The sequence below is a fragment of the Mrakia frigida genome (assembly GCF_051309035.1).
Source record: "Mrakia frigida strain ATCC 22029 unplaced genomic scaffold BDY24scaffold_5, whole genome shotgun sequence".
Classification (NCBI taxonomy): domain Eukaryota; kingdom Fungi; phylum Basidiomycota; class Tremellomycetes; order Cystofilobasidiales; family Mrakiaceae; genus Mrakia; species Mrakia frigida.
Window position 1 is genome coordinate 1 of NW_027481276.1, and position 20710 is coordinate 20710.

Here is a 20710-nt window from a genome sequence, read left to right on the forward strand (position 1 = left end):
GTCATCGACGATGTTCCAGCGACTTTGTTGACCGATTTCTTGGGAGCGGAGGGAGAAGGAGAGGGCGTGGGAGAGGACTGGTATCGAGAGGGGGTGCGATGAGCGCGAGGAAGGCTAGGGCGAGCGGCGAGGGAGGTGAGGGAGGAGGAGGGAGAGGGAGGAGGAGGAGGAGGAGGTGTCGAGCTCAAAGGCTCGGGGTTGGTGGATTTGGATCGGGAGCGAGTGAATGGGTAGGTTCTAGAGGAGGGAGGAGGAGAGGGTGACATGGTTTGTTTAAGGCAGAGGTTTAAGGCAGTTTTTGGGATTTGGGAGTGGGTGTTGGTTTGAGGCTGGGAGCGAGGAGGGTGGTGAGCTTCGATTCGTTTCGTCCGAGGGAGGAGGGCTTCTCAGAGCGAGGAGAGGTTGGACAGAAGCGCAAGAGGAAGAGGTATACGTACAGAGTACATCAGAGCCTAATCTCCCTTTCTTGTCCCTACCCTTCCTTCCCAGATCTTCCAACTCGCAGGTTGAGTTCCTGAGCTCGTCCTCTTCCTCCTCCTCTAAAGCTCGTTTCCTCCCCTTTGCGAAAGCGAGAGCTCCTTCTTCATACTGTAGACCTTCCATTTTGAGTAGGGAGAGAAGAGTGTAGTTGGAGTAGAGATTTGGGAGGCTGGAGGAAGAGTAAACCGTTCTTGGGTGGTCGAGGAGGCAGTTGTTGCGTTCGGATCGTTTCCCTTCTCGTCGTTCCTTGGACCTGACCTTCGAAAGTTGATCAGTTGAGCTGAAGGGAGCTAGCCTAGGCGAAGGCACATCCAAAGGCCTCAAAGAGCTTCGACGAAGAGGGCTGGGGGAAAAGAAGGGAAGGGAGAGGGAGATGGTGTCGAGAGCGAAACAGGAAGAGGGCGTCGGTTGTCTCGAGTTTCAACTTCGGAAAAGAAGGTGCAGGATTGTAGAATTTGAATTTGGTGGTCAATTTATCTTGCTCAAGTATTAGTCTTTGGTAGCTAGGTGGGGGTTACGTGGTCTCGCTCTGTTTCGGTTCCTCTCAGAAGAACGGCTCGATCAGGTTGTCTTCGCGTCGAACGGCGACCAAAACGAGACAGGCAGTCGAGCATTCCATCCGAGACGAGATATCTAAATCTGAAGAATTCGGGAATGGGGATGCAAGCGATACAGTAGCAAGTGAAAAGCACGATAAATAGAGGATAGTCCGTTTTTGGGAGAGAGAAGGCGAGAAGTGCGACGCGCTCGAGCGAACGGGGTCGATGCGAGAGAAATGCGAGGTGGAAGAGACGATACGAGGGTAAAAGAGCGACGAGTGTAGATATATAGGGATGAGAAGAAAGAGGGAGAGATATTGACGCGAGAAAAAAAGAGGAAGAAAAAAAAGAGGAAGAAAAAAAAGAGACGAAATGAGGGAGACGAGGCCATCGACGACGAGAACGTCTAGGGCTTCGTGAGCTGCTCCTTTCGGAAGAGCCAGAGGTATCCTACGACAATAGAGATTTGACCTGAGATGAAGAGAAAGCGGCGAGAGCGAGAGGCAACGTCAGCTTGAGGAAGAGACGTCGCGTCGCGTCCAAGAACGAAGATGAAAACGCACTGAGGAGACAGATCCAGAAGAGAGGGAACCTGAGAGGGATCTGAGCCATTCCGTCAATGGCTAGGTCCCAAAGTGCAAAGTTAGGGAAGACGGTTCCAGGTCCGAGCTGGAAAGGGGAAGGGAGAACGAGAAAGTCAAAGTCAGTTCGTGTGATCGAAGCGAGAGATGGCAGAAGATGGAAGAACGTACTCTTCCGGGACTTGCTGCTCGAGCGATGACTACGACGATGGCACCAAGGCACTGGCAGAAGAAGATGGCGGCACAGACTGGAGGAATGAAGAGGAGGATCGATCAGCGACGCGCTCTCGCTCGGAGTTCGACGGAAAGACGAGTTCCAAACGCACCATGGAATCGACTCAAGGTCTGAGGGAAGAAATGCAAAGGAAGGTCAATGATATAGCTTTGGGGGGAGCGAACACGACAGAGGGCAGGGAAGGAAAAGAAGAAAGGAAGCAGGCACGAACCTGAAGCAGAAGCATTCCCAATCCAACTCCTTGGATGTTATCGAGAACTCCCAAGTAGAGCCAAAGAGCAGATCCGAGGAAGGGACCAATTTTTCCAGCCCAGGCCATGTTGAGAGCTAGGGGTGAGACGAAAGAGCGAAGCGAGTCAGCGTGGCTCGAGGAGACGACTTCACTGTAGGATGAGAAGACTTGAGGGTCCAACTTACCGATTCCTGAAGTTCCCCAGAACATCTGGCACCTGATAGAGTAGAGAGAAAGGAGGAGAGAGTCAGTTAAGCTTTCGAAGAGGAGACGGCGACGCGTCGCTCTCAACTCCTTCTCTTCCTCGTCCGAATCCCTCCCTTCCTTGATGAAAACAGATCAGTACGTACCACCTCGGGGCCCCGAGTCCGATGGCTACAATCGGAAGAAGCCAAGAGTGAACTTTCGCGAATCCTAGAGGAAAAGGGAGGAAGAAGCGTCAGGCGAGGATGAGCAGTGATGGAGCCGAAATCCTTCTCCATGGTCGAAGGAGTGGGCCGAGACTTCTCGGTTGAGATCTTTTCGAACTTGAGGTCGCTCGGGATTTCAGATGGTGTGAGAAAAACTTACTTGTGAGCACGGCCAGAATTCCTCCCCAAACGAAGACGAAAAAGACGATAACGAGGATCGCAGTAGCCCAAACAGGGATTGCCGGGTTCTTCCAGAGGTACGACCAGTTTCGACCGTAGGGAGGTGAGAGCCAGAAGTCTGATCAAGAAGCGAAAGAGGTGCGAGGAAAGGAGGGACGAAAGGGAAAGGTAAACGGTGAGTCTGTCGTTTCCCTCGCTCTCGGCTTGTATACATATTAGACTTACCTCGAAGCACTTCAGCGATCAAGAACCACTTGACGACGTTTCGACCTGCAGACATGGGAGGGGGAGAACGATCAGTGACAGCAGGAACGCAGGGAGGGAGTACTTCCGCTCCCCATCCCTTCCCTGGACTCTCGAACACTCCGGGAGCTTCAGAGGCCGAAAAGATAGTGTTACGCACGGAAGAGAGTGGCATAAAAGTTGGGGACGGTAGGAGGAGCCTGCGAAAAATGGAAGGGGGAGGGAAGGTGGTCAGAGAGAACGGAAAGAAAAGCGACGCGACTCTCGTCCAGCTGTACTGAGAAGTCCCAACCTCGACCCTGCACTGAATTGCTTCTTCACCGAAACAGAATGAGGCTCACCTGTAGGTAGTACTGAGGAAGACCCCACCACATGAAGAGGAAGAAGAAGAGCGAGATGACGGCCAGCGGCCAAACGATGAAGAGGATGGCGAGAGGAGCCACGTATTCCGAGGAATCCGTTCCGATGAAAGTCGAACCCCACCTGAAGAAGAAGAGGACGCAAAGAAAAAGGTGGATCGTCAGAACGGGCTCGTGTAGTCGGCGGACAAAAATGGCGAAGTAGAAAACTCACCACCACAAAACGGCCTGTAGGAAAATAATGAGATGTCGGATAGTCAGTATAGCATCGAATTATTGATGATCAACTTGAGGTACTTACAGTCCAGCACTGTTGCAATCCTTGGACGACACAAGCTCGGAAAACCCAGCTTTCGGTCGTCGCTCCAGCCTCTTCTCCAAAGCTTGTGATAGAAAGATGAAGGAATCAGTGAATGCGAACAGAGGTCCCGCTGTCGGAGTCAGACTCACTTCATTCCGAAGAACAAGAACCCAGCCGAGGAAGCAATGGCGTAAGACCAGGTCGCACCGGAGGCTGAAAGGAGAGGAAGAAGTCAGCGACGCGTGTTTTCCGAGAAGTTTTGACGACAGAGAGAGCCCAGTAAGATCAGACTTACTGATACGTGTTTGGACCTCTCGAAGTGACTCTGATCCGAGGGAAGGGATACCGATAAGGAAGAAGGCGATGGCGAAGCTGCGACGGAAAGAGAACAACAGCTCAGCCACGTACAAGGAGGAGTTCTCGGAGTGAGAATGAAAGTCAACCCACAAGATCCAGGGGAAAGCAAGTCCGACGACAGCAGGTTTCAGTCGGAAGAGAGCCCTGATGAGAGGTAAGAACGAGACCGGGGACATCAGCGACGCGTCTCGAACTCGAGGAGCCTTGAGAGAGAAATGAAAGACTCGCCACCAAACGATGCTAGCCGTAAAGAAGACAGCTCCAACGACGTAAAGATCGAGATCCTGTTGAGTAGCGGTTCCGGAGAGGAGGACGAGTTGGAAAGCAGTTGCAGAGAGAAGTTGACTGCGTCGAAACGAAGCAGAGGTCAGTTTACGATTTTTGAGGCGAAGGTGGAAACGTACGAACCCGCAAGACATCACAATCGAATAGAGAGGCCATTTCCCGATCATTCGTCCCATGAAGATCTGCATCCGAGTCAACGGCACTTCGGCCATCAAGTTGTCGTCGGGATCGTTGGGTTTCCCCTCAGCGGTGTAGATCGAGGGAGCTTGAGAACTGCTGTCGAATCCAGATCCTTTCGAGTTCTCGATCTGCAGCGAGAGAGATGCAGAGAGAGCGGAATGAGGATCAGCTGGGCGTCGACGAGACGAGATGTGGGAGGAGGGAACATGGAAGACTCACCTTCTCTCGTCTGAGCACGACGAAGTGGGCTTTCTCAGCCTTTTGAAGGTCTGTAAGAGCGATGGAAGGAAGAGTCAGTCGGGCTATCCCGAACGAAATCGATGACAGGGGACTCACACTTCTCGACACAGAGATCTCCCTTCGAGTTGTCCGAGTTTAGAGCCTTGAGCTTCTGTACGAAGTCCTGAGTGACCTCTCCGTCCTTGTCGGTGAAGGTGACCATGGCCTTGTTGAGAGGAGAGGAAGAACCGTGCTCGTCGACGATGGAACTGATGGACGAATGAGACGAACGACGACCTGAGAAGCAAGGGAAGAAGCGAAGCAGAGCGAGGTAAGCGAAGCGTCTTGGAGCGCAATGTTACGAAAGGGAGAAGAGATGATTCAAGACGAACTGTGAACCGTGAAGGGTCGACTGGGAGCAGTGAGAGCTCCTCCGTCCTCCTCTCGAATGCTTCCTTGGGACGAGAAGAAAGGATCCTTCGTGGTTCCAGCTTGACGAGCGATCTGCTTGTTGGCCGAAGAGAGGAAGTTTGCGTAGGAACTCGAGCGATCTCCTGCCTCTCGTTCGAGGTCGGTGAGCCTTGGAGGGTTTCCATACTCGCTGGGAGTCCGAGGGTATCGATCCTCGTCCGACTCGGAGCGAGAAAGGTCGGAGCTGTGTTGAGAATCTTGGGAGCCTCCGTAGTCCTGTGAGAGATTCAAAACGAGGATAGGGCGGTCAGATCAGAAGGGACGAGGGTGAGCGAGTAGAAGAACTCACGCTTCCTCCGAACCTCCTAGGACTTCGAGGCGCGTCGCCGTCGAATCGAGCGTTGGCGTCGAAAGGATCCATGATCTCGGGAGATCCGTGAGGAGATGACGAGCCTGAGGACAGGAAAGAAGGGTACATATTCCGCTCAGCTCGACTTCGTTTCGCCTTCCTGCTGCCATCGAGCGACTCACCGTCTTCTCCGTAGGTGGCCTGAGGATGATCCATCGGAGATCGATTCGACCATTCGGCTCGCTCGATCCTAGTAGCATCCCCGTACTGTCGGTTGGGCGAAGGAGCAGAGGGAGCCACGTAGTCGGAGTAGTCGCTGAAGAAGAACAAAACGGAGGGTCAGTCAAGCTCGGAGCTCTCGAGGACGCGCAGATGGAGGCGAAGAACGAACTAAGCATGCGTTCCAGCGCCCTTCCTCGACGCTCGGATGGCCTTCTTCTGGAAGATCTCCATTCGACCTCTCCATTCGAGGACAGGGAACCGCTGGACGGCACTCCGAGCTCGAAGAACAGCCCTCTCCTGCTCGGTCGACTTCAAGGCGAGTTTCTGTCGATCACAAACGTCGATGTCAGCAGTCTGTTGAACTTCTTTCGGACGAGGAGATGCACATGAACGAACGATAGTCTTTTGAAGCTGAGAGATCATGTGCGAAGTACTGGAGAGAAAAAGAAGAGAGACCGAAGGTCAGGTCAGCTCTGGTTCTCGACGCGTCTCCTTCTTTCTCGTCCGACTCACCTCGTCGACTCGACAGGGAACCACCATCCAGGCATGAGACCGAGACCTCCAAGTCGTGCTCCAACTCCAAGAGCTCCCTTCCTTCCGAACTCGACCGCCACGAGACCGAAGGGTTCATCTCGAGAGGGAATCAAGGCGAAATCGGCACCGCTGAACAGCGCGGGCGGGAGGGAGGTGAATTCGGGTTTCGAGAAGACCTGCTGAGGATACATCTCCATGAGACGAGCGAGCTTCTCGGCGGCGAATCGTCCGTAGAGATCGATGACGGGTCCGACGGCGATGAGTTGGATCGACTTGTTCTTTTCGAGGAGGGCAGGGAAGACGTCGGCGATGATGTCGACTCCCTTTTGCTTACTCTGCGAAAGCGAAGTATGAAGATCGGTCAGCTTGAGAAGAGGTGCGTCGTGAAAGGAGAACGAGGAGACGCACCCATCGACCGACGAAGACGAAGAGCTGAGCGTTCGGGTCCTGCTTGATTCCAGCCCACTCCTGAGCTTGTCTCTTGAGTCCAGGTCGCCTTCGAAACGCAAAGGGTAGAAGTAAAGGTCAGCTTGAGAGATCGGATATTGAGGAAGCCAAGGTCGGGGTCGAGGAAAAACGATGAAGAGAGATGTGACTGACTTTGCTTCGGCAGCAGCATCGATTTGAACGTTCTTGACGTCTGCTTGCTGTTGGTCGAGAGCTTCGATATCATCGGGATCTGAATCGAAAGCGAGAGGAGGGAGGAGAACGAAGCTCAGCAAAGTTCGAAAGAGAGGGTCGAAATGAGACGCGACGAACCAGGGTTGGGCAGCGAGTCGATCTGCTTGAGAATCCAAAGAGCAGGGTATCGAGCCCAAGATCTCTTTCCGTACTTGTCCGAGACTCCAGCGACTCCGATCGACTTCTGGTGAGCGGCGATGAAGGCTGCACCAGCATGGAGCAAATTGAATGTGTTTCCGTAGCCTACATACTGTGAAAAGGAAGGAAAGAAGACGAAGTCAGGTCGAGGGAGACGCGTCGAGGAGGAGGGAGACAACGAGAAGACGAAGACTCACCTTCGTCGTGACTTCCGTAGGGAGATTGAAAGCGGCGCAGACCTCGTTCATTTCGTCCTTGTTCCTGTGTTTGGAGAGAAAAAGGGATGAGCTCGTATTCGAGCCGACGAGGAAAGAGAAGCCACGAACCTGAGAGGCCAGAGTCCCTGGAACTCGGCGTTGTGGAGGGAGAGACAGGTAGGGAAGACTTTGGGAAGGAGATAAAGAGGAGCGAGAGTTCCGTGATAGTCGTTGATGTGGTACTGGAAGAAGAGAAGGAGGTACAAGATGCGTTAGCTCTCGTTTCGATTTCGACGTGTCGTTCGAGGAGGTGTGGGAGACTCACAATGTCGACCGTTGGGTTCCTTCGAATAGCCTCGGCGATAGCTTGATTCCAAGTCGAGTAAAATACGGCAGAGGAGAGATCGTCCATTCGAGCAGGGTCTGGGGAGAACGGGAGAGAAAAGTGAGCGTCGAGAGTGGGCGGAGACTCGATCGAAAAGAAAGGAGGTAGACCTACAGGGATCGGACTTGGTCTGAGCTCGGAAGACTGGAGAGTCGAGGATATAGTAGGTGATGTGTTGGTACTGTAAGAATAGGAAGAAGAAGGAGTCAGCCTGGAGAAAGCGAGAGAGACGAGACGAGGCAAGAGGAAAGGGAAGGAACGCACGACGTGAATCTCGCACTCGATCAGGTAAACCTCTCCGAAAATCACAACCTCGATAGGTTCCGTGGACTCTCCAGCAGGATAGACGATTCCACCGACTTTAGGGATGACCCAGATCTGAGGGGAAGCAGAGGAAAGAAAGAAGAGTCAGCGTTTGAGTCGAGAGAGGGAGAGGGAGAAGAAAAGGATTTCGCTCCTATACCTACCATATCACAATCAGTCATCGCACTGGCCATTAGCTTAGACATGACTCCCAGTCCTCCGATCTTGACCTTGATGTTCCAGTCCATGATTTCGTACTCGAGGGTGGCGAGGAGGACTTTCCTCCTCTTCTTCTCGTCCTCGGGCCATCCGATGATCTTCTGACCAGGACCAAGTCGGCTGTCCTTCTCCTCGTTTCCAGAGCTTTCCTTCCCAGCTTTGACTCCGTACTTGTTGACCTACGAACGGGGGAAGGGAGACAGAAGAGCGAATTCAGCAGGGACGCGACGCAGGGAGATCGAGACACGAAGAGACGAACCTTGATGGCGTAGAACCTCTTCTGGTAGAGAACGGCGGTGAGGATGGCGGTGAGAGGTGGGATGATCAGGAAAAGGAAGAAGACGACGATGTTGAAGGAGGCGTGTCCACGCGGCACTAGCGACCACTTTCCGGACTTGTCGTTAACGGAAAGCGTCCATCCGAGTTTGTTGACGGGAGGAGCAGTCATGTTGAAGTAGTTGGCAGCTAAAGCAGATGATACGGCGGGAACGGGTCAGCTCTTCGTGGGGACAAGACGCGTTCGAACACTCGAAGCTCGAAGCAAAGGAAAACGGCTCACTCAGAGAGTTGGGAGGCAATCGATCCATCACGCCATCTCCGTCGGCATCTCCGAAGAAGTAGTCGTCGAATCCGTAGACATTGATTTGCAGGAACGAAGGCCATCGAGCGATGATCTGAGAAACGAGAACGAGATCGTAACGAAGTCAGAACGCGTCTCGCACTCGATCAACGTCGAAAGAACTTACCGGCAGCTCCCAATCTCCAGTCGTTTCAGACTGCTTGAAGGCTGAAGGGATACCCTGATCGTAACCGAACTGGTTGAAGTCTCCTCTGGCGAGGATCTTGGGAACTCGTCGTTCTCCACCGGTGTACGTCGAAGAGTCTCCGTGAACGAGAGGAGCTGCTGATCCAGCGAGCGCGGACCAGTATTGAACTTGAATGTGCTATTGAGAAGAGAGAGAGAAAGGAAGAAAGAAAGGAGAGATCAGAAGGAACGTTCGAGCTTGGGGAGATGTGAGCGAATAGGATCGAACCTGATCGTCCCAAAACTTGTCGTCGAAGGTCTCGTCGCTGATGCTCGTCGTCTCCTCGTAGTCAGCCCAAGGGGACCAAGAAAGACCGTAGGTCCCACTGTACCGGAATCGCCTGTGGTGAACGAAAGGAGATCATGGTCAGTGCCCAACCAAGGTAAAAGGAGGAGAGGAAGAAGGAGGACTCACTCGGCTCCCGAGGCAGCGTGGTTGAGAGTCCACGAACCGGCTGAACCAGTAAGAAGAGTCTTGCTGTAGTCCGCTTGTGACGTCCAGACCATGGCGTTGTCGAGTGCACCCTTCCGAACCAAGAGATGAGCATCGGCCTTGGAGAAGAACAGCGATGAGAGGCAGAGGTCAGTTTCTCGTCACGTTCTTCGAGCCCTTCCGTCTTCGGTCTCGAGCTCACTCCAGTGAATCCTCCACTCGGGAAGGTAGAAGAGTTTCCAGCGAGAATTTCGTAGACTCCATCGGGGGCGTTCTGGATCGTTCGAGTGTATCGCCATCCGGAGGGAGGGACACCGCTGAGTTCCGCAGGAGGAGTCTGGTTCTCGAGCCTGATGCATGTACCGGTCGTTCCTTCGAAGGAGGGAGTTGTTGTTCCGGGACCGAAGTAGTTGAGTCTGAGGTTGGCAGTGACGGACTCGCTGGAGAAGCAAGAGGAGGGGCGGGGAGGACGCGTCAGAAAGAGACGCGAACCGAAGAGGAGACACCGACTCACCAATCCATCTCTTGGTCGTATTCGAGACTGTAAATGGAATCGAAGAATATCAGTTCGACTCGAGAAGCGTTCGCAGTGCAAACAGCGAGGCTCAGAGACTCACGCTATCTCGAACGAGGTTTCGTTTGCGCTCCCTGGAATCGTCAACAAACGAGCATCGTGACCGGGAGAGAATCCAGTAAGGACGGGAGGACCGATAAGCCAGATATCCTCAGGAACGTAGGCTCGGAATCCGAAGGGCTCAAGAGTGATCTCGGGGAGACTGAAGCAAGAGGGCGTCAGCTCGAGCTGAAAAGTTCGTTCGAACGAAGGGTCTGACTCACCAAGCTCGAGTGGGCTCCTGTCCATCCAAGTTGAAATAAAGAAGCGACTTGACGAGATCCAGCGTCTCGTAAGGGTAGAAGAGGTTCTTGACGGTGACGGGACCAGGGTAAGGACTTTGAATCCAATCTGGGTCGTCTCCGTCTCCACAGGCGGCGGCGTAGGTCGTTGTTCTGTTCTCGTTGTGCCACAGCAGCCAAACATCCTCGGTCATCTCTCCAAGGAACTGCTCCGTGTTGAGCTGAGACGTGAGGGTGCTACGAGAGTTGGATCGAAGTCCGACTGCGACGCGTGAATGGAAAGGAATCAGCCCTCGACGTTCTCGATCTCGGAGCTGGAAGCGTAAAAGAGAGGGATAATATATAATACTCACTTTCCGTCTGAGCTGTACCCGACCCTGGGAACTGAATGAAGTAGGTCTGACTCGAGTGAAGGTTGACTTCGAATCCGTCCGTGAGAGCGGGATAGGTGTTTCGAAGGTTGAAGATCCTCTGGAGGTAGCGGAAGCCTGGAGCAGTAGGGTCGAGATGGTCTAGAGCGTTCCAAGGATCCTGGCAGCTGTTCAAGAGGAAAAAGGGTCGTCAGTCAAGCTGACCGGCGCAAGAGAACGGGAAGAGCGAAACCCAAGAAAACGAACCCGAAAAGCGCTTTCCCGAACTCGAAGTTGTGATACTGAGTCGAACCGAGCTTGTAGCATCCATGTCTCTCCCAAGCAGGCGTAGCGGTCATGGCTTGTCGTCCGAAGAGCTGTAGAATCGAAGCAAGTCAGCTTTGGCTTTCCCGTCCTCCTCCCGTCGTCTCTTCCCGCCCTGCGTGTCTGCTTCGAAGAGGTACGTACGTAGTTGGAAGCCGTGTTATCGAAGAGGTACATTCCTTGCTCCTCTCCGTAGTAGATCAGAGGGATTCCAGGGATCTGAAAGAAATGAGAAAGAAAGAGGTCAACAATGCTGCACTCGTTCGCCCCTTTCCGCTCTTCGACGCGACTGCTCACCATCAGCATTCCGACGTAGTTTCCAAAAGCCTGCTTCTGAGTTCCATTGACCATAGCTGGCCATCGGAAAACGTCGTGATTGGTGACTCCCATCTGAGGGAAAGGAAACGACGCGAAGAAAGATCAGCCCAGCTCGACCCCTCTCCTTCCCTTGTTCTCCTACGTCCTTCCAGCAAGCAAGGCATGGTGAACTTTACTCACCCAATGCCGGGGATCGTACAAACCCGTCTGAGAGTTGATCATGTCCTCGTTGATGTTGATCTGCCTCCAAGCGGTGGCGAAGTCGATCGAGACGTCGTCGGCGACGCTGAGGTCTCCGTCCATCTGCAAAACTCGAAGCAAGGACCGGTAGAACCTACATAAAAGAGGGAGGGAGGCGAAGAGTGCAGAGAGTTAGCTACCTGAACTTCTGGTTTGAAGAGGGAGAAGGGGGGAGAGAAACTCACGAGTAATGGAACGCTGTCGAGTCGTATCCGGCGAGACCTTCCTCTCTCATGAACATCCCAGAATCGGACGGAGTAGCGGATACAGCTTCCTCAAAAGTCCTGTTGCTCTGGTAAGGAGTTCGACCTCGACCTCTGCAAAATCAAGACGGCAAAGAGGTCGGAGAGAATCAGCGACGCGTCTTCACTTCGTCGTCCTTCCCTCTTCGAGCTCACATGTAGAGACTTCCGTGGATGTCCCCTCCGACGATCTCTCCAGGGATGTAGAAGTTGTCCTTGCCGAGTCTACGGGCGCAAGCTCGAACCGACGTTGACCAGTCTGCTACGTAGCCGACCGTGAGTTGGGTGGCCTTGTCGATTCGGATTCCGTCGATGTCGAGAGACTCGATCATCAAGCATGGGAACTTCATGAGGTCTGCTCCAACGTCGGGTCTCCATTCTCGAAGTCGATCTTGGACGGACGAGAACTTGGCGAGTTGACGTTGCCAGTCGGGGCTGAGGAAGAAGAGAGAGAGAGAGAAGGGATGAGCTCGAGCTCGAGCTCGTTTTCGTTCAACTTCGAAGGGACTCACTGGACTCCAAAGGCTTCCATATCTCCGTACTGATCGAACACAGAGTCATAGCAACCAGGACCCTTATCGACGTTGACGATTTGACCACTGCGGTGGGGGAAGGAGAGCAAGAAGGGAGGGCAAAGGCGGGAAGTCAGTTCAGCTCGACGCTTCTCCTCTCGCACGAACTCACGCAGTGTCCCAGAACTGAGGGAGAACGCAGGTATCGTTCATGGCGTTGTTGAACGTGAAGTCGGGGTATTCGGTGAGGTCCCTGAGAACGAAGAAATCGTCAGTCGTTGTTGATTCGTGCTCGACGCTGAAACGAAGAAGCTCACCAAGGACCGTAGGGAGCTCGATTCCAGAGAGCATCGTCTGAAAGATGGCCGAAGAGGTCAGCACACGGTCGGCAGTAGCAGTAATTGAAGCGAACTTACACTCTGTAGGCCGGAAGGGAGCACTGGTGTTGAGGTGTCTGAGGAAGGAACAAAGGAGGAACGAAGGTCGATCAGTCGTGCTCGACCTCCCGTCGTCGTAGTGAAGATCGAAATTGAAGCTTACCCTTCCATAGCGATGAGGTTACCCATAGTCGAGATGGTCGAGTCGACGACGATGTACCTGGAAAAAGCCCAAGCTCGCGTTTGCGTCGTGTGTTGCTCGGAGAGAAGAAGAGTCGACGCGTTGGGGTTTGAGAGCTCACATTCCTCGGTTGTGGATGAGCTGAATAGCATCGGCCCAGTCCTGGATCGTTCCCCAATGAGGATCAAAGATGGTGAAGTCGAGAGTAGAGTATCCATCGGCTTGCCAGGGCATGTTCCTTTTGGAGGAGGAGGAGGAGGTCAGCGAACGACACGGCTCGAGAAGAGAAAGCGAGTTGGGCTCACAAGTACGGCGTTCCAGAGATGTAGATGACCTTCACTCCCAGGAGCTCGAAGTAGTCAAGAGATCTGTCGGATACCAATCCCTTGATATCTCCTCCATGTCGAAGTTGAGTACTGCGAAGGAGGGGAGGAAAGGTCAGTCCAGCTTCGGACGACGTCGATGCGAGCTTCGAGCTCAGTGGATTCTCCTCAGAGCTCGAAAGATAAGGAGGTAAATACGTACTCGAGGGGAGTATGTTCGAAGGTGGTGTTGAAGTAGTCTATATCAAGCAAGAGCAGAAATCAGCCCCCGCGAATCCTCGACGATTCTGCAGAACGTTCAACTCACCGTTGTTGGCGGCATCGTTGTCGCTCCACTTGTCGAGGAGAATGGTATAAGCTGGAAGAGTTCTACAGAGCAGCACAAGAGCAAGAAAAGGAGAGGTCAGCGTCGTTCGAGGGGAGAGGAGAGATCGAGAAAGAGGGAAAACAAACCTCCAATTCGTCGGCGAAGGCATGTACGTTTCGTTGGCGCTAAACTTGTAGGTAGTGAACTCTTGGACTGTAGCATTAGAGTCTGAAAAGGGTTCCAAAGGAAGAGACGAGGGAAGGTCAGCGTCGATGAAGATTCGAGGTCGACGTGAACGAGAAGCCTTGGAAGCTGGAAGCCGAGAGCTTGGTGATCGTCGTTCGAGGGCGCGAAGTGAGCTCGAAGGTGTAGGAGGAGAACGATGTAGAGAGAGTAGGTTGTTGATTTCGAAGAGTTGGGGCGACGATGATGGCTCGAAACGACGGGAGGAGGGACGTTCGAGGTCGAGATTCAGTCCAAGGCGGAGGGGGGGGAGATCATCCTCCCAACGCCTCGCACTTTCCATAGAGCAGCTCTTCGACACCATCGCGTCTCCATAGGAGATCCCTGTGGTGTCTACTTGACGTGGCCCAGCTCGTTTCGAGCTTCCTTCTCGGAACGAGCTCGCAACGCGCCCTCCTTCTGCCTCGACACGTCAAGCTTCGACGAGCAACCCCCTCCTCTTTGTTTCGTTTGGAAGGAGAGACTTACTGGGATTCGTGTTGATGTTGTAATCGACCCATCGCTCGTCGTATGGAGCCGCGTTGACCTCTGGTAGTAGCAGAGACGGTAGGGCCAGAAGGAGAGCCAGCGAGGAGGTGAGCAACGAAGGTCGGCTCATCGTTTGGTGAACGGAGGGAGGGAAGGAAGCTCAAAGGTCGAGAGCGCTGGAAGAGGCGGGGAGAGGGCGTCCGTCTTGACGAAAGATCGCTTTGTTGATGAAGCAGAGGCGAGTAGAGAGGTGCGAGAGGAAGAAAGAGGAGGAAGGGGGGAAGGAATCCTCTTGCTGTCGTTGTTGGGGGTGACAAAAAGGAAAGAAGGGAACCCAAGCCCTCCTTGGTTCTCCCATTCCACATCTAGATTCACGGCTGCGTGTCCCCTCATGAAGTTAGTGATGTTGAAGCTGATGTTGGCAAAAGAAAGAGGGTGCAAGGAGAGGTCAAGGGCAGAAACAGGTGAGAAGAGGGAAAGGGAAGGGAAGAGGAGGTCGGAGGTTGAGCTCACAAGCCTCCTCTTCTCCTTCCTCCTTCTCGATCGCCGAAGAGACTCGTTTCAGACCTTGAAAATTATCCCCTTCGCGATGAGGGTTCCCCAGCTGCACATCGTCAGGAGAATCTGTGCCCTTTTTTTTTTTTTTTTTTTGGCTCAGCAAGTCTCGCTGGCTTCGTTCTTGTGGCTCTCGGACATTGCGACGCGTCGTGCATCCTGATCTCTCCCCGTCGTCTTCACCTTAGAAAAAAGGGGATCCTCTACATAGGAAGCGTGAACAGAGTTTGAGCTCTCTCAGTCGGTGTACAAGTAGAGTTTCCCACTGGCCTCGCTCCTGTGCCGTCTTCGTCGATGGTCGCTGCCTCGAGAGCGGCTCGATCTTTGCTTGTCTGCAGATTCAGAATAGTTCGAGGAGGAGCTTTGGTCGAAGGTTCGATGTAGAAGAGCGAATCGTCGTTTCCGCCGAGCGCGGGGCTTCTCCTCGACTGGGACGGACGGGAAGGAGGAGGGACCCAATCTCAGCTCGACGACGCGTCCTTATGGTCAGAAACCTCGTCGCCCACGACGACCAACGACTATTCACGTCCTCAAGATCGAGTCGTATCACAATACCCCCATGTAGATGAAGAAGAGAGAACTCTTTTAGTCGAGGAGAAGATCAGGATGGGAGCAGCAGAAGCACGGGTTCGTCGCCTCGCGATTGACGAGAGATCTCGTCGACGTTCTCACGAAGCCTTGGAGACGAAAGTATTCAAGATGTGGGAATGGATTGAAGCAGACACCCTGTTGAAGCCGATGAGCAGTGTGGGAGGAGCAGGGGACCGTCAGCGTTCTGAAGCGGCGAGGGAGGGAGAGGAGGTCGAGGCGGAGTCAGATTTCTGGTAACCTCAAATTTCTTTCGCTCCGCTCTCCTTGAGCATTCATGTGCTACGTCTCTAGCGGTTGGTAAATCGAGCTTCGCTTCCCAGGTCGATGTTGTCGTTGAGGAGAAGTCGTTTCTCGAGCTCGCGTCGTCAACTGCTTTGAGCTTCAAGAGTTCGAGCTTCTCTCCTCCTCCCTCTCTCCCCATCCACCTCGATGAGCACCCTGGAGAAGTACGTGGATCGTGAGTACAGCTCTTTCTATTTCTATCTTCCACTGAAGGGCGGTAGAAGGGGTCGTTGCTGGAAGGAAAAAACGGCAGCTGGAGGAAGGAGGAAAGGCGAGAGGGAGGTCGTCGAGATGGATCCCTTCCTTTCGCTTCCCTCCTCTCTTCTCCCCACCAACCTCCTATATACTATCCACCGAACGAAAGCTGACCTCTTCTTCTTCGTATCTTCATTCCCATTTCAGAACAAGTGCTAGTCCTTTTGCACGATGGTCGTCTAATCTCGGTTCGTTCCTTCCTCCTCCTCCTCCCTCCCCTTCACCTCCCTCCGTCGACCTCCTCGACCTCCTTGCTCGTTCTTCTTGCGCAGAAAGGGAGCTCAAGCTGACATCTTTGTTCCCGTTTCGTGCTTTCTTCTCTACAGGGCTCGTTCAAAGGCTACGACCTTCACACCAACATCATCCTCTCTTCGGCCGTGGAACGTGTCTTCTCGACGGATGAGCCAGTAGAGATGGTCCCCTTGGGACTGTACATGATCAGAGGAGACAACATGTGAGCAACGCTGTTTTTTTCTTTTTTTTTGCGGCGAGGGTGGTTTCGAGTTCGAGAGGGAGGGAGGGTCGTAGGGCCAGGGAGGGAAGGAGGGAAGGAAGCTTGACCTCACACAAGCTCAACCCTTCCCTTTCTCCTTCGACCTTCGGAGCTCTCTGGGGGTCTACAACGATGTTGACGTTGGACACGAGAAAGCGGGCTCTCGTCTTCATCGTCCCACTGTTCACGTCTCTTCTCTCACAACTCGTCCAGTTCAAAGCTCGGCCTGACCTTCCCTTCCTCCCTTCCCTTCTCCAGCGCCCTGATAGCAGAGACCGATCCCAACCTGGAAGCCACCTTCGACTTTGGAGCCGCTCGAGCTGATCCCAGTGAGTCCTACGACTTGGCTTCGATCCTCTTCGCCTTCTTCTTGCTCTGTTCTGTTCGTTCGAGCTCACCTCCCTCCCTCTCTTCTTCTCCTTCGCTCAGTCGACCCCGTCGCGTTCTAAATCAGCCATCATCTCCGCCTCGCTTCTGAACCACGACCACTACCTAAAATTGAACGAACGAACGACCAAAGAGCTCGATCTCGCTTGCACTCCGCAATAAGGAGGAGGGATCAGGAGCTGAAGAGAGCGAGGAGGACGAGGAGGGGAGGAAGATCTTTGTACGAGAGGGGAGGAGGAAAGTGTCCGAAGGTTAGAATGAAAATGTTTCTTTTCTGTTTCTTACAGCGGGCGCTGGATTGGGGAAAGGGAGCGAGACGAAGGGCAAGAAGGGAGCGAGACAAACCAGGAGGGGGGACCTCTCGACGCTGTACGCCCGCCTGCTCTATTTGTGAGCGAGTTTGGATCTTTGATCAGTTTCGGGTCTTGATCTCAGTCTCGTCCCTCTTTGTTCGTACTCCTCTTCTCCCAACTTGAGCCCTTCTCCGTTCCATCATCGCCCTGCGCGTCGAGTCGAGCCAGGGCCTTGGGACGGTGAAGAAACAATGCCTTCTGACAGGTTTTTCCGCGTATGGTTCGGGGTCGACGCGTATGTTAGGGCTCGATTCTTCTTCCTAGATCCAAAGATAACATCGAGCAGGTTTTTGGGCGTACTTTTCGTTTTTCTTCGACTCCTTGGCCACTTTGGGACGAACGAAGGAAACGACGCGAGCTCACGCGGCTTCCCTTCCCTTGCCCTCCCAACGTCCACCAACGATGGAACCCCCACCCTCTTACACGCCCCTCCTGACCTCCCTCCTCTCTCCCAGTCCTCCTTTAGACATCCCACACGTCTCCTCCCTCCTCTCCCTCCAAGCGAGCATCGATTCGCTTCGAACCTCCGCCACTCGTCGTCTGATCCTCCTTCGAACGGGCAAAGAACGCGTCGATGCGCTTCGACAACGAGATCTGACGAGGGAGAGAGTCGTAGCGGTCGCTACGGCTTCAGCTTCGAGTAGAGAAAAGGAGAGAGAAAACGAGAGGGAGAAGGAGAAGGAACGACAGAGGAGGGACGTCCAGAGGGACGAGAGGGAAAGGGAGAGGAAGGAGAGTTTGGTAGAGCAGAGGACGCTGGCGGGAAAAGGGACCAGTGGAGGGAAGGGAGCAGGTTCTAGTGGTAGTAATACTACTAGTGCTGGTGCTGGGAAGGGCAAGAGTGCTGCTGTAGGAGGAGGAGGAGAGGTCAAGATGGAACAAGGTCAGTTCGCTCCTTCCTCCTTCCTCCTTCCCTCGTCTTGGAAGCTCACCACTTTCGTGTTTGTATAGATTCAACAGATCCTACTCTTCTTATAGCTTCAACGAGCGTCCTCCCGCTGCCACCACCACCACCAACTCAGACTGGATCAGACGGAGGAGGAGAGTCGGATTCGTCGTCCGTCGTCGCTCTCACTCATCATCGCAAGTTCGTGCCTCTCTCCTCCTCTCCTTCCTCGTTCTTCAAAGCTGACTCAACTCGTTTCAACACTTGTAGGAAGAAGAAGAGAAAGCATGGATTGATCACTAGCGATGGAGAGAGCGAGAGGAACGGAAGAGCTGGGAGTGAGGAAGCTGGTGAGCTCGATTCGTCCTTCTCCTTCCCGCTCGTGTCGATCTGACTCGTCCCTCCCCTCCTTCAGCACCCCGAGAACGCTCAGTCAGCCAAGCACCGCCACCACCTCCCACCGTTGTCGCAGCAGCAGCAGGAGGTCCTCCTATCCGTCCCAAAATCAAGCTCTTCACTTCGTCTCGAGTTGGTCCCTTTCTTCGTTCGCTCTCCTTCCCGTCGCGTCTCCCTCTGACCCTCCTTTCCTTCAACCACAGCGCTCTCCTTCCCCTCTTCCCTTCATCCCCATGCCTTCCGTCCCTTCCAACATCGACTTCTCTCTCGCCACCGGAGCTCGTTCTCTCGTCCCTCCTCGTCCTCCCATTCCGGCTCCTCCTGTTCCTGGACCGATGAACCAGTCGGAAGTCAACGAGGACTTCAGCAACGTGAAACCTCCTCCGAATCAGGTTCTCTTTGGGACGTTCTGGCAGGGGATCGAGCCTTACGTGAGACAGATTGGGGAGGAGGATTTGGCGTTCTTGAAGGGGTACAAGGTTCGTTTTCGAGTCTGGTCGAGTTTGTTTTCGAGAGAGGTCGAAGGTCGAAGCTCACTCAAACCTTCTTCTTCCCCTCTTCCAGGACGAAGACACAGAACCTTACGTTCTCCCACCTCTCGGAAAACCCTACCAACAAGTCTGGGAGGAAGAAGATCGCTTGCTCTCCCTCGGACTCCCTCTCCCCGTCGTTTCCTCCACGGTCACCACCCGTCCCTCAGCCTCCTCCTCCTCCTCAGCAACGACCAACAAAGTCCTCGACTACCCTCGGATGAGCCGGAAGGAGTACGAGTACGACTCGAAAGATCTGAAGGAGGAGGATCTTGTCGTCGAGGACAAGGGAGCGGGACCGTTGACGGAGAGGGTCGTGAGTGCGTTGTTGGCGGCGAGGGAGGAGGCGGATGCGCCGATTGGGTTTGGGCCAGGGACGACGGTGAGGGAGGGTGGTGGGGAGGGGATGGAAGTGGATGGGGTTAGAGCGGGAGCGGGAGCGGGAGCGGGAGCGGGAGGGGAAGGAGGAGAGGGAGAGGGAGAAGGGTGGGGAGGACCGTTGGATCCTGGACCTGAGAGGCTGGGGATGGGAGAGATGGAGGCTAGGATGAGGAAAGAGTTGCAGGCTGTTGGACTTTTGGGAGAGGAGGAGGTGAGTTTTCCTTCGTTTTTCCTTTCGTTCGTTCGACGCGTCTGCGTTTCGCTGACCTCTCTCTCTCTTTTCCCCTCCCCCTTCCCTCTCTCCTCCCCTCCACTCCACCCTTCAGGTCGACTGGTCCCAACGAGCCGACGACGAAATCTCGACCTCCCTCCGTCAAACTCAACGTCTCCTCGCCTCCCAAGTCGCGCTCAACTCGTCCCGTCGAACGACGCTCCTCTCCATCGCCCAAGACCGTCTCGCCTACGCCGAATACCTCCAATGCCTCGAGGGTCTCGATCGGATCATCGACTCTGGATGGCACAAACGGCAACGTCTCCTCCAACGTCAGCAGAAGAGGAAGGAGAACACCAAGCCGGGAGGGTTGGGAGGCTTGACGGGAGCGAGGGAGAGGGAGAAGGAGGAGAGGGAGAAGGAGCAGAACAGGAAGATCGGGGAGGCGTTGAAGGTGGCGATCGGGAGGAGGAAGAAGTTTGTCGAGTTTGTTGGCGGCGTGTTCAAGAGGGCGGAGGAGGAGGAGAGGCAGGGCAGGTTCTGGGGGCTGCCGGGAAGGAGCGTTTATGAGGAGGAGGAGGAGCAGGCGAAGGCGAGCGGGAGTGGGACGGTCGCTGAGGATGAGGAGGTGGTAGAGGAGGGAATGGTGGTGGTGGAGGAGGAAGGGGAGTGGAAGGGAGGAGAGCCGAAGGAGGAGGAGGAGGAGGGGAGGATGGAGGGAGTGGTCGTGGAGTAGGGAGCTCGTTTCGACGACGCGTCTTTTCCTTCTCTTTTTCCTTTCTTTTCTTATTTTCCCCTGGAACTCTCTCGCCTTTGTATCTAGCTACCTACGTACCTACCATAACGATCTTGAACGAACTCTTTCTTTCTTTCTCTCCTTCCTTTTCGATCCTACGAGGGTTCGGCGTGAAAGGAGAGCAAGGCTGGAAACGAAATCGAGCGCGTCGGATCTATGTTCTGACTGAACGGGATCTTCGAGCACTGATAGGGTTCGATGAGAGATGGGAGGGAGAGGGGCAAAAAGGAAGAGAAAACCAATGAGAAGTTAGTTTCGACGCGTCGAGCTCGTCCGTCCACTCCCTCCCTCCCGTTGGTTCTTTCTTCGTGTCATTTTTTCGCTCGCAAAGGTGTTAGGAATCCCACAGCTACCTAGACACTCCCTTTGAGATGTATCGTTCGATATAGAAACGAAACAAGGAGTGAAAACTCGAACGTTTGTTGTTGTTCGCTCTTCCATGCAACCCGAGAAAACGCGTCAAACCTCCCCAACGAGAAGAAGAAACGAGCACCGCCAAGACAGACAAGGGGGCTCGAACGTACATATGTGCGTTCCGTTTCCACCAAAAGATGAGCATTCAAAAATTTTGAGACA

General features: G+C 54.0%; 3 protein-coding genes across 3 annotated transcripts; 2 read left to right on the plus strand and 1 right to left on the minus strand.

Annotated features, from left to right (window-relative positions):
- Window positions 1–1425: 1425 nt before the first annotated feature.
- BDY24DRAFT_438766 (putative alpha-1,3-glucan synthase) lies at window positions 1426–14148 on the minus strand (the record flags this gene model as incomplete). Its single annotated transcript, XM_076644388.1, has 62 exons — window positions 1426–1490; window positions 1583–1688; window positions 1772–1848; window positions 1927–1945; window positions 2047–2162; window positions 2253–2284; window positions 2418–2481; window positions 2638–2775; window positions 2883–2927; window positions 3061–3100; window positions 3242–3383; window positions 3474–3487; window positions 3561–3642; window positions 3710–3773; window positions 3856–3932; window positions 4008–4061; window positions 4146–4262; window positions 4326–4510; window positions 4602–4651; window positions 4719–4898; window positions 4994–5288; window positions 5362–5465; window positions 5544–5677; window positions 5753–5907; window positions 5980–6016; window positions 6097–6452; window positions 6526–6613; window positions 6718–6796; window positions 6877–7048; window positions 7134–7197; window positions 7263–7375; window positions 7459–7556; window positions 7633–7699; window positions 7783–7896; window positions 7986–8219; window positions 8300–8505; window positions 8600–8714; window positions 8787–8984; window positions 9075–9186; window positions 9261–9397; window positions 9481–9718; window positions 9793–9819; window positions 9896–10054; window positions 10116–10395; window positions 10487–10671; window positions 10751–10860; window positions 10952–11026; window positions 11105–11197; window positions 11306–11459; window positions 11551–11682; window positions 11764–12042; window positions 12120–12206; window positions 12292–12372; window positions 12437–12473; window positions 12536–12573; window positions 12660–12716; window positions 12799–12915; window positions 12983–13093; window positions 13203–13239; window positions 13308–13369; window positions 13454–13535; window positions 14019–14148. The coding sequence occupies 62 exons, from the start codon at window positions 14146–14148 to the stop codon at window positions 1426–1428; spliced, it is 7116 nt and encodes a 2371-aa protein (XP_076499386.1).
- A 1438-nt stretch (window positions 14149–15586) lies between these two features.
- Window positions 15587–16862, plus strand: BDY24DRAFT_378854 (U6 snRNA-associated Sm-like protein LSm8). Its single transcript, XM_076638991.1, has 5 exons — window positions 15587–15621; window positions 15849–15889; window positions 16028–16155; window positions 16453–16523; window positions 16624–16862. Exons 1-5 carry the CDS (start codon window positions 15594–15596, stop codon window positions 16641–16643), a joined length of 288 nt encoding a protein of 95 aa, XP_076499387.1. The 5' UTR covers window positions 15587–15593; the 3' UTR covers window positions 16644–16862.
- Window positions 16863–17294: 432 nt separating this feature from the next.
- On the plus strand, window positions 17295–20307 carry NGG1 (histone acetyltransferase NGG1). The gene is made up of 7 exons (XM_076644108.1): window positions 17295–17817; window positions 17886–18021; window positions 18091–18170; window positions 18236–18348; window positions 18420–18695; window positions 18781–19338; window positions 19454–20307. The coding sequence occupies exons 1-7, from the start codon at window positions 17337–17339 to the stop codon at window positions 20072–20074; spliced, it is 2265 nt and encodes a 754-aa protein (XP_076499388.1). The 5' UTR covers window positions 17295–17336; the 3' UTR covers window positions 20075–20307.
- Window positions 20308–20710: the final 403 nt, after the last annotated feature.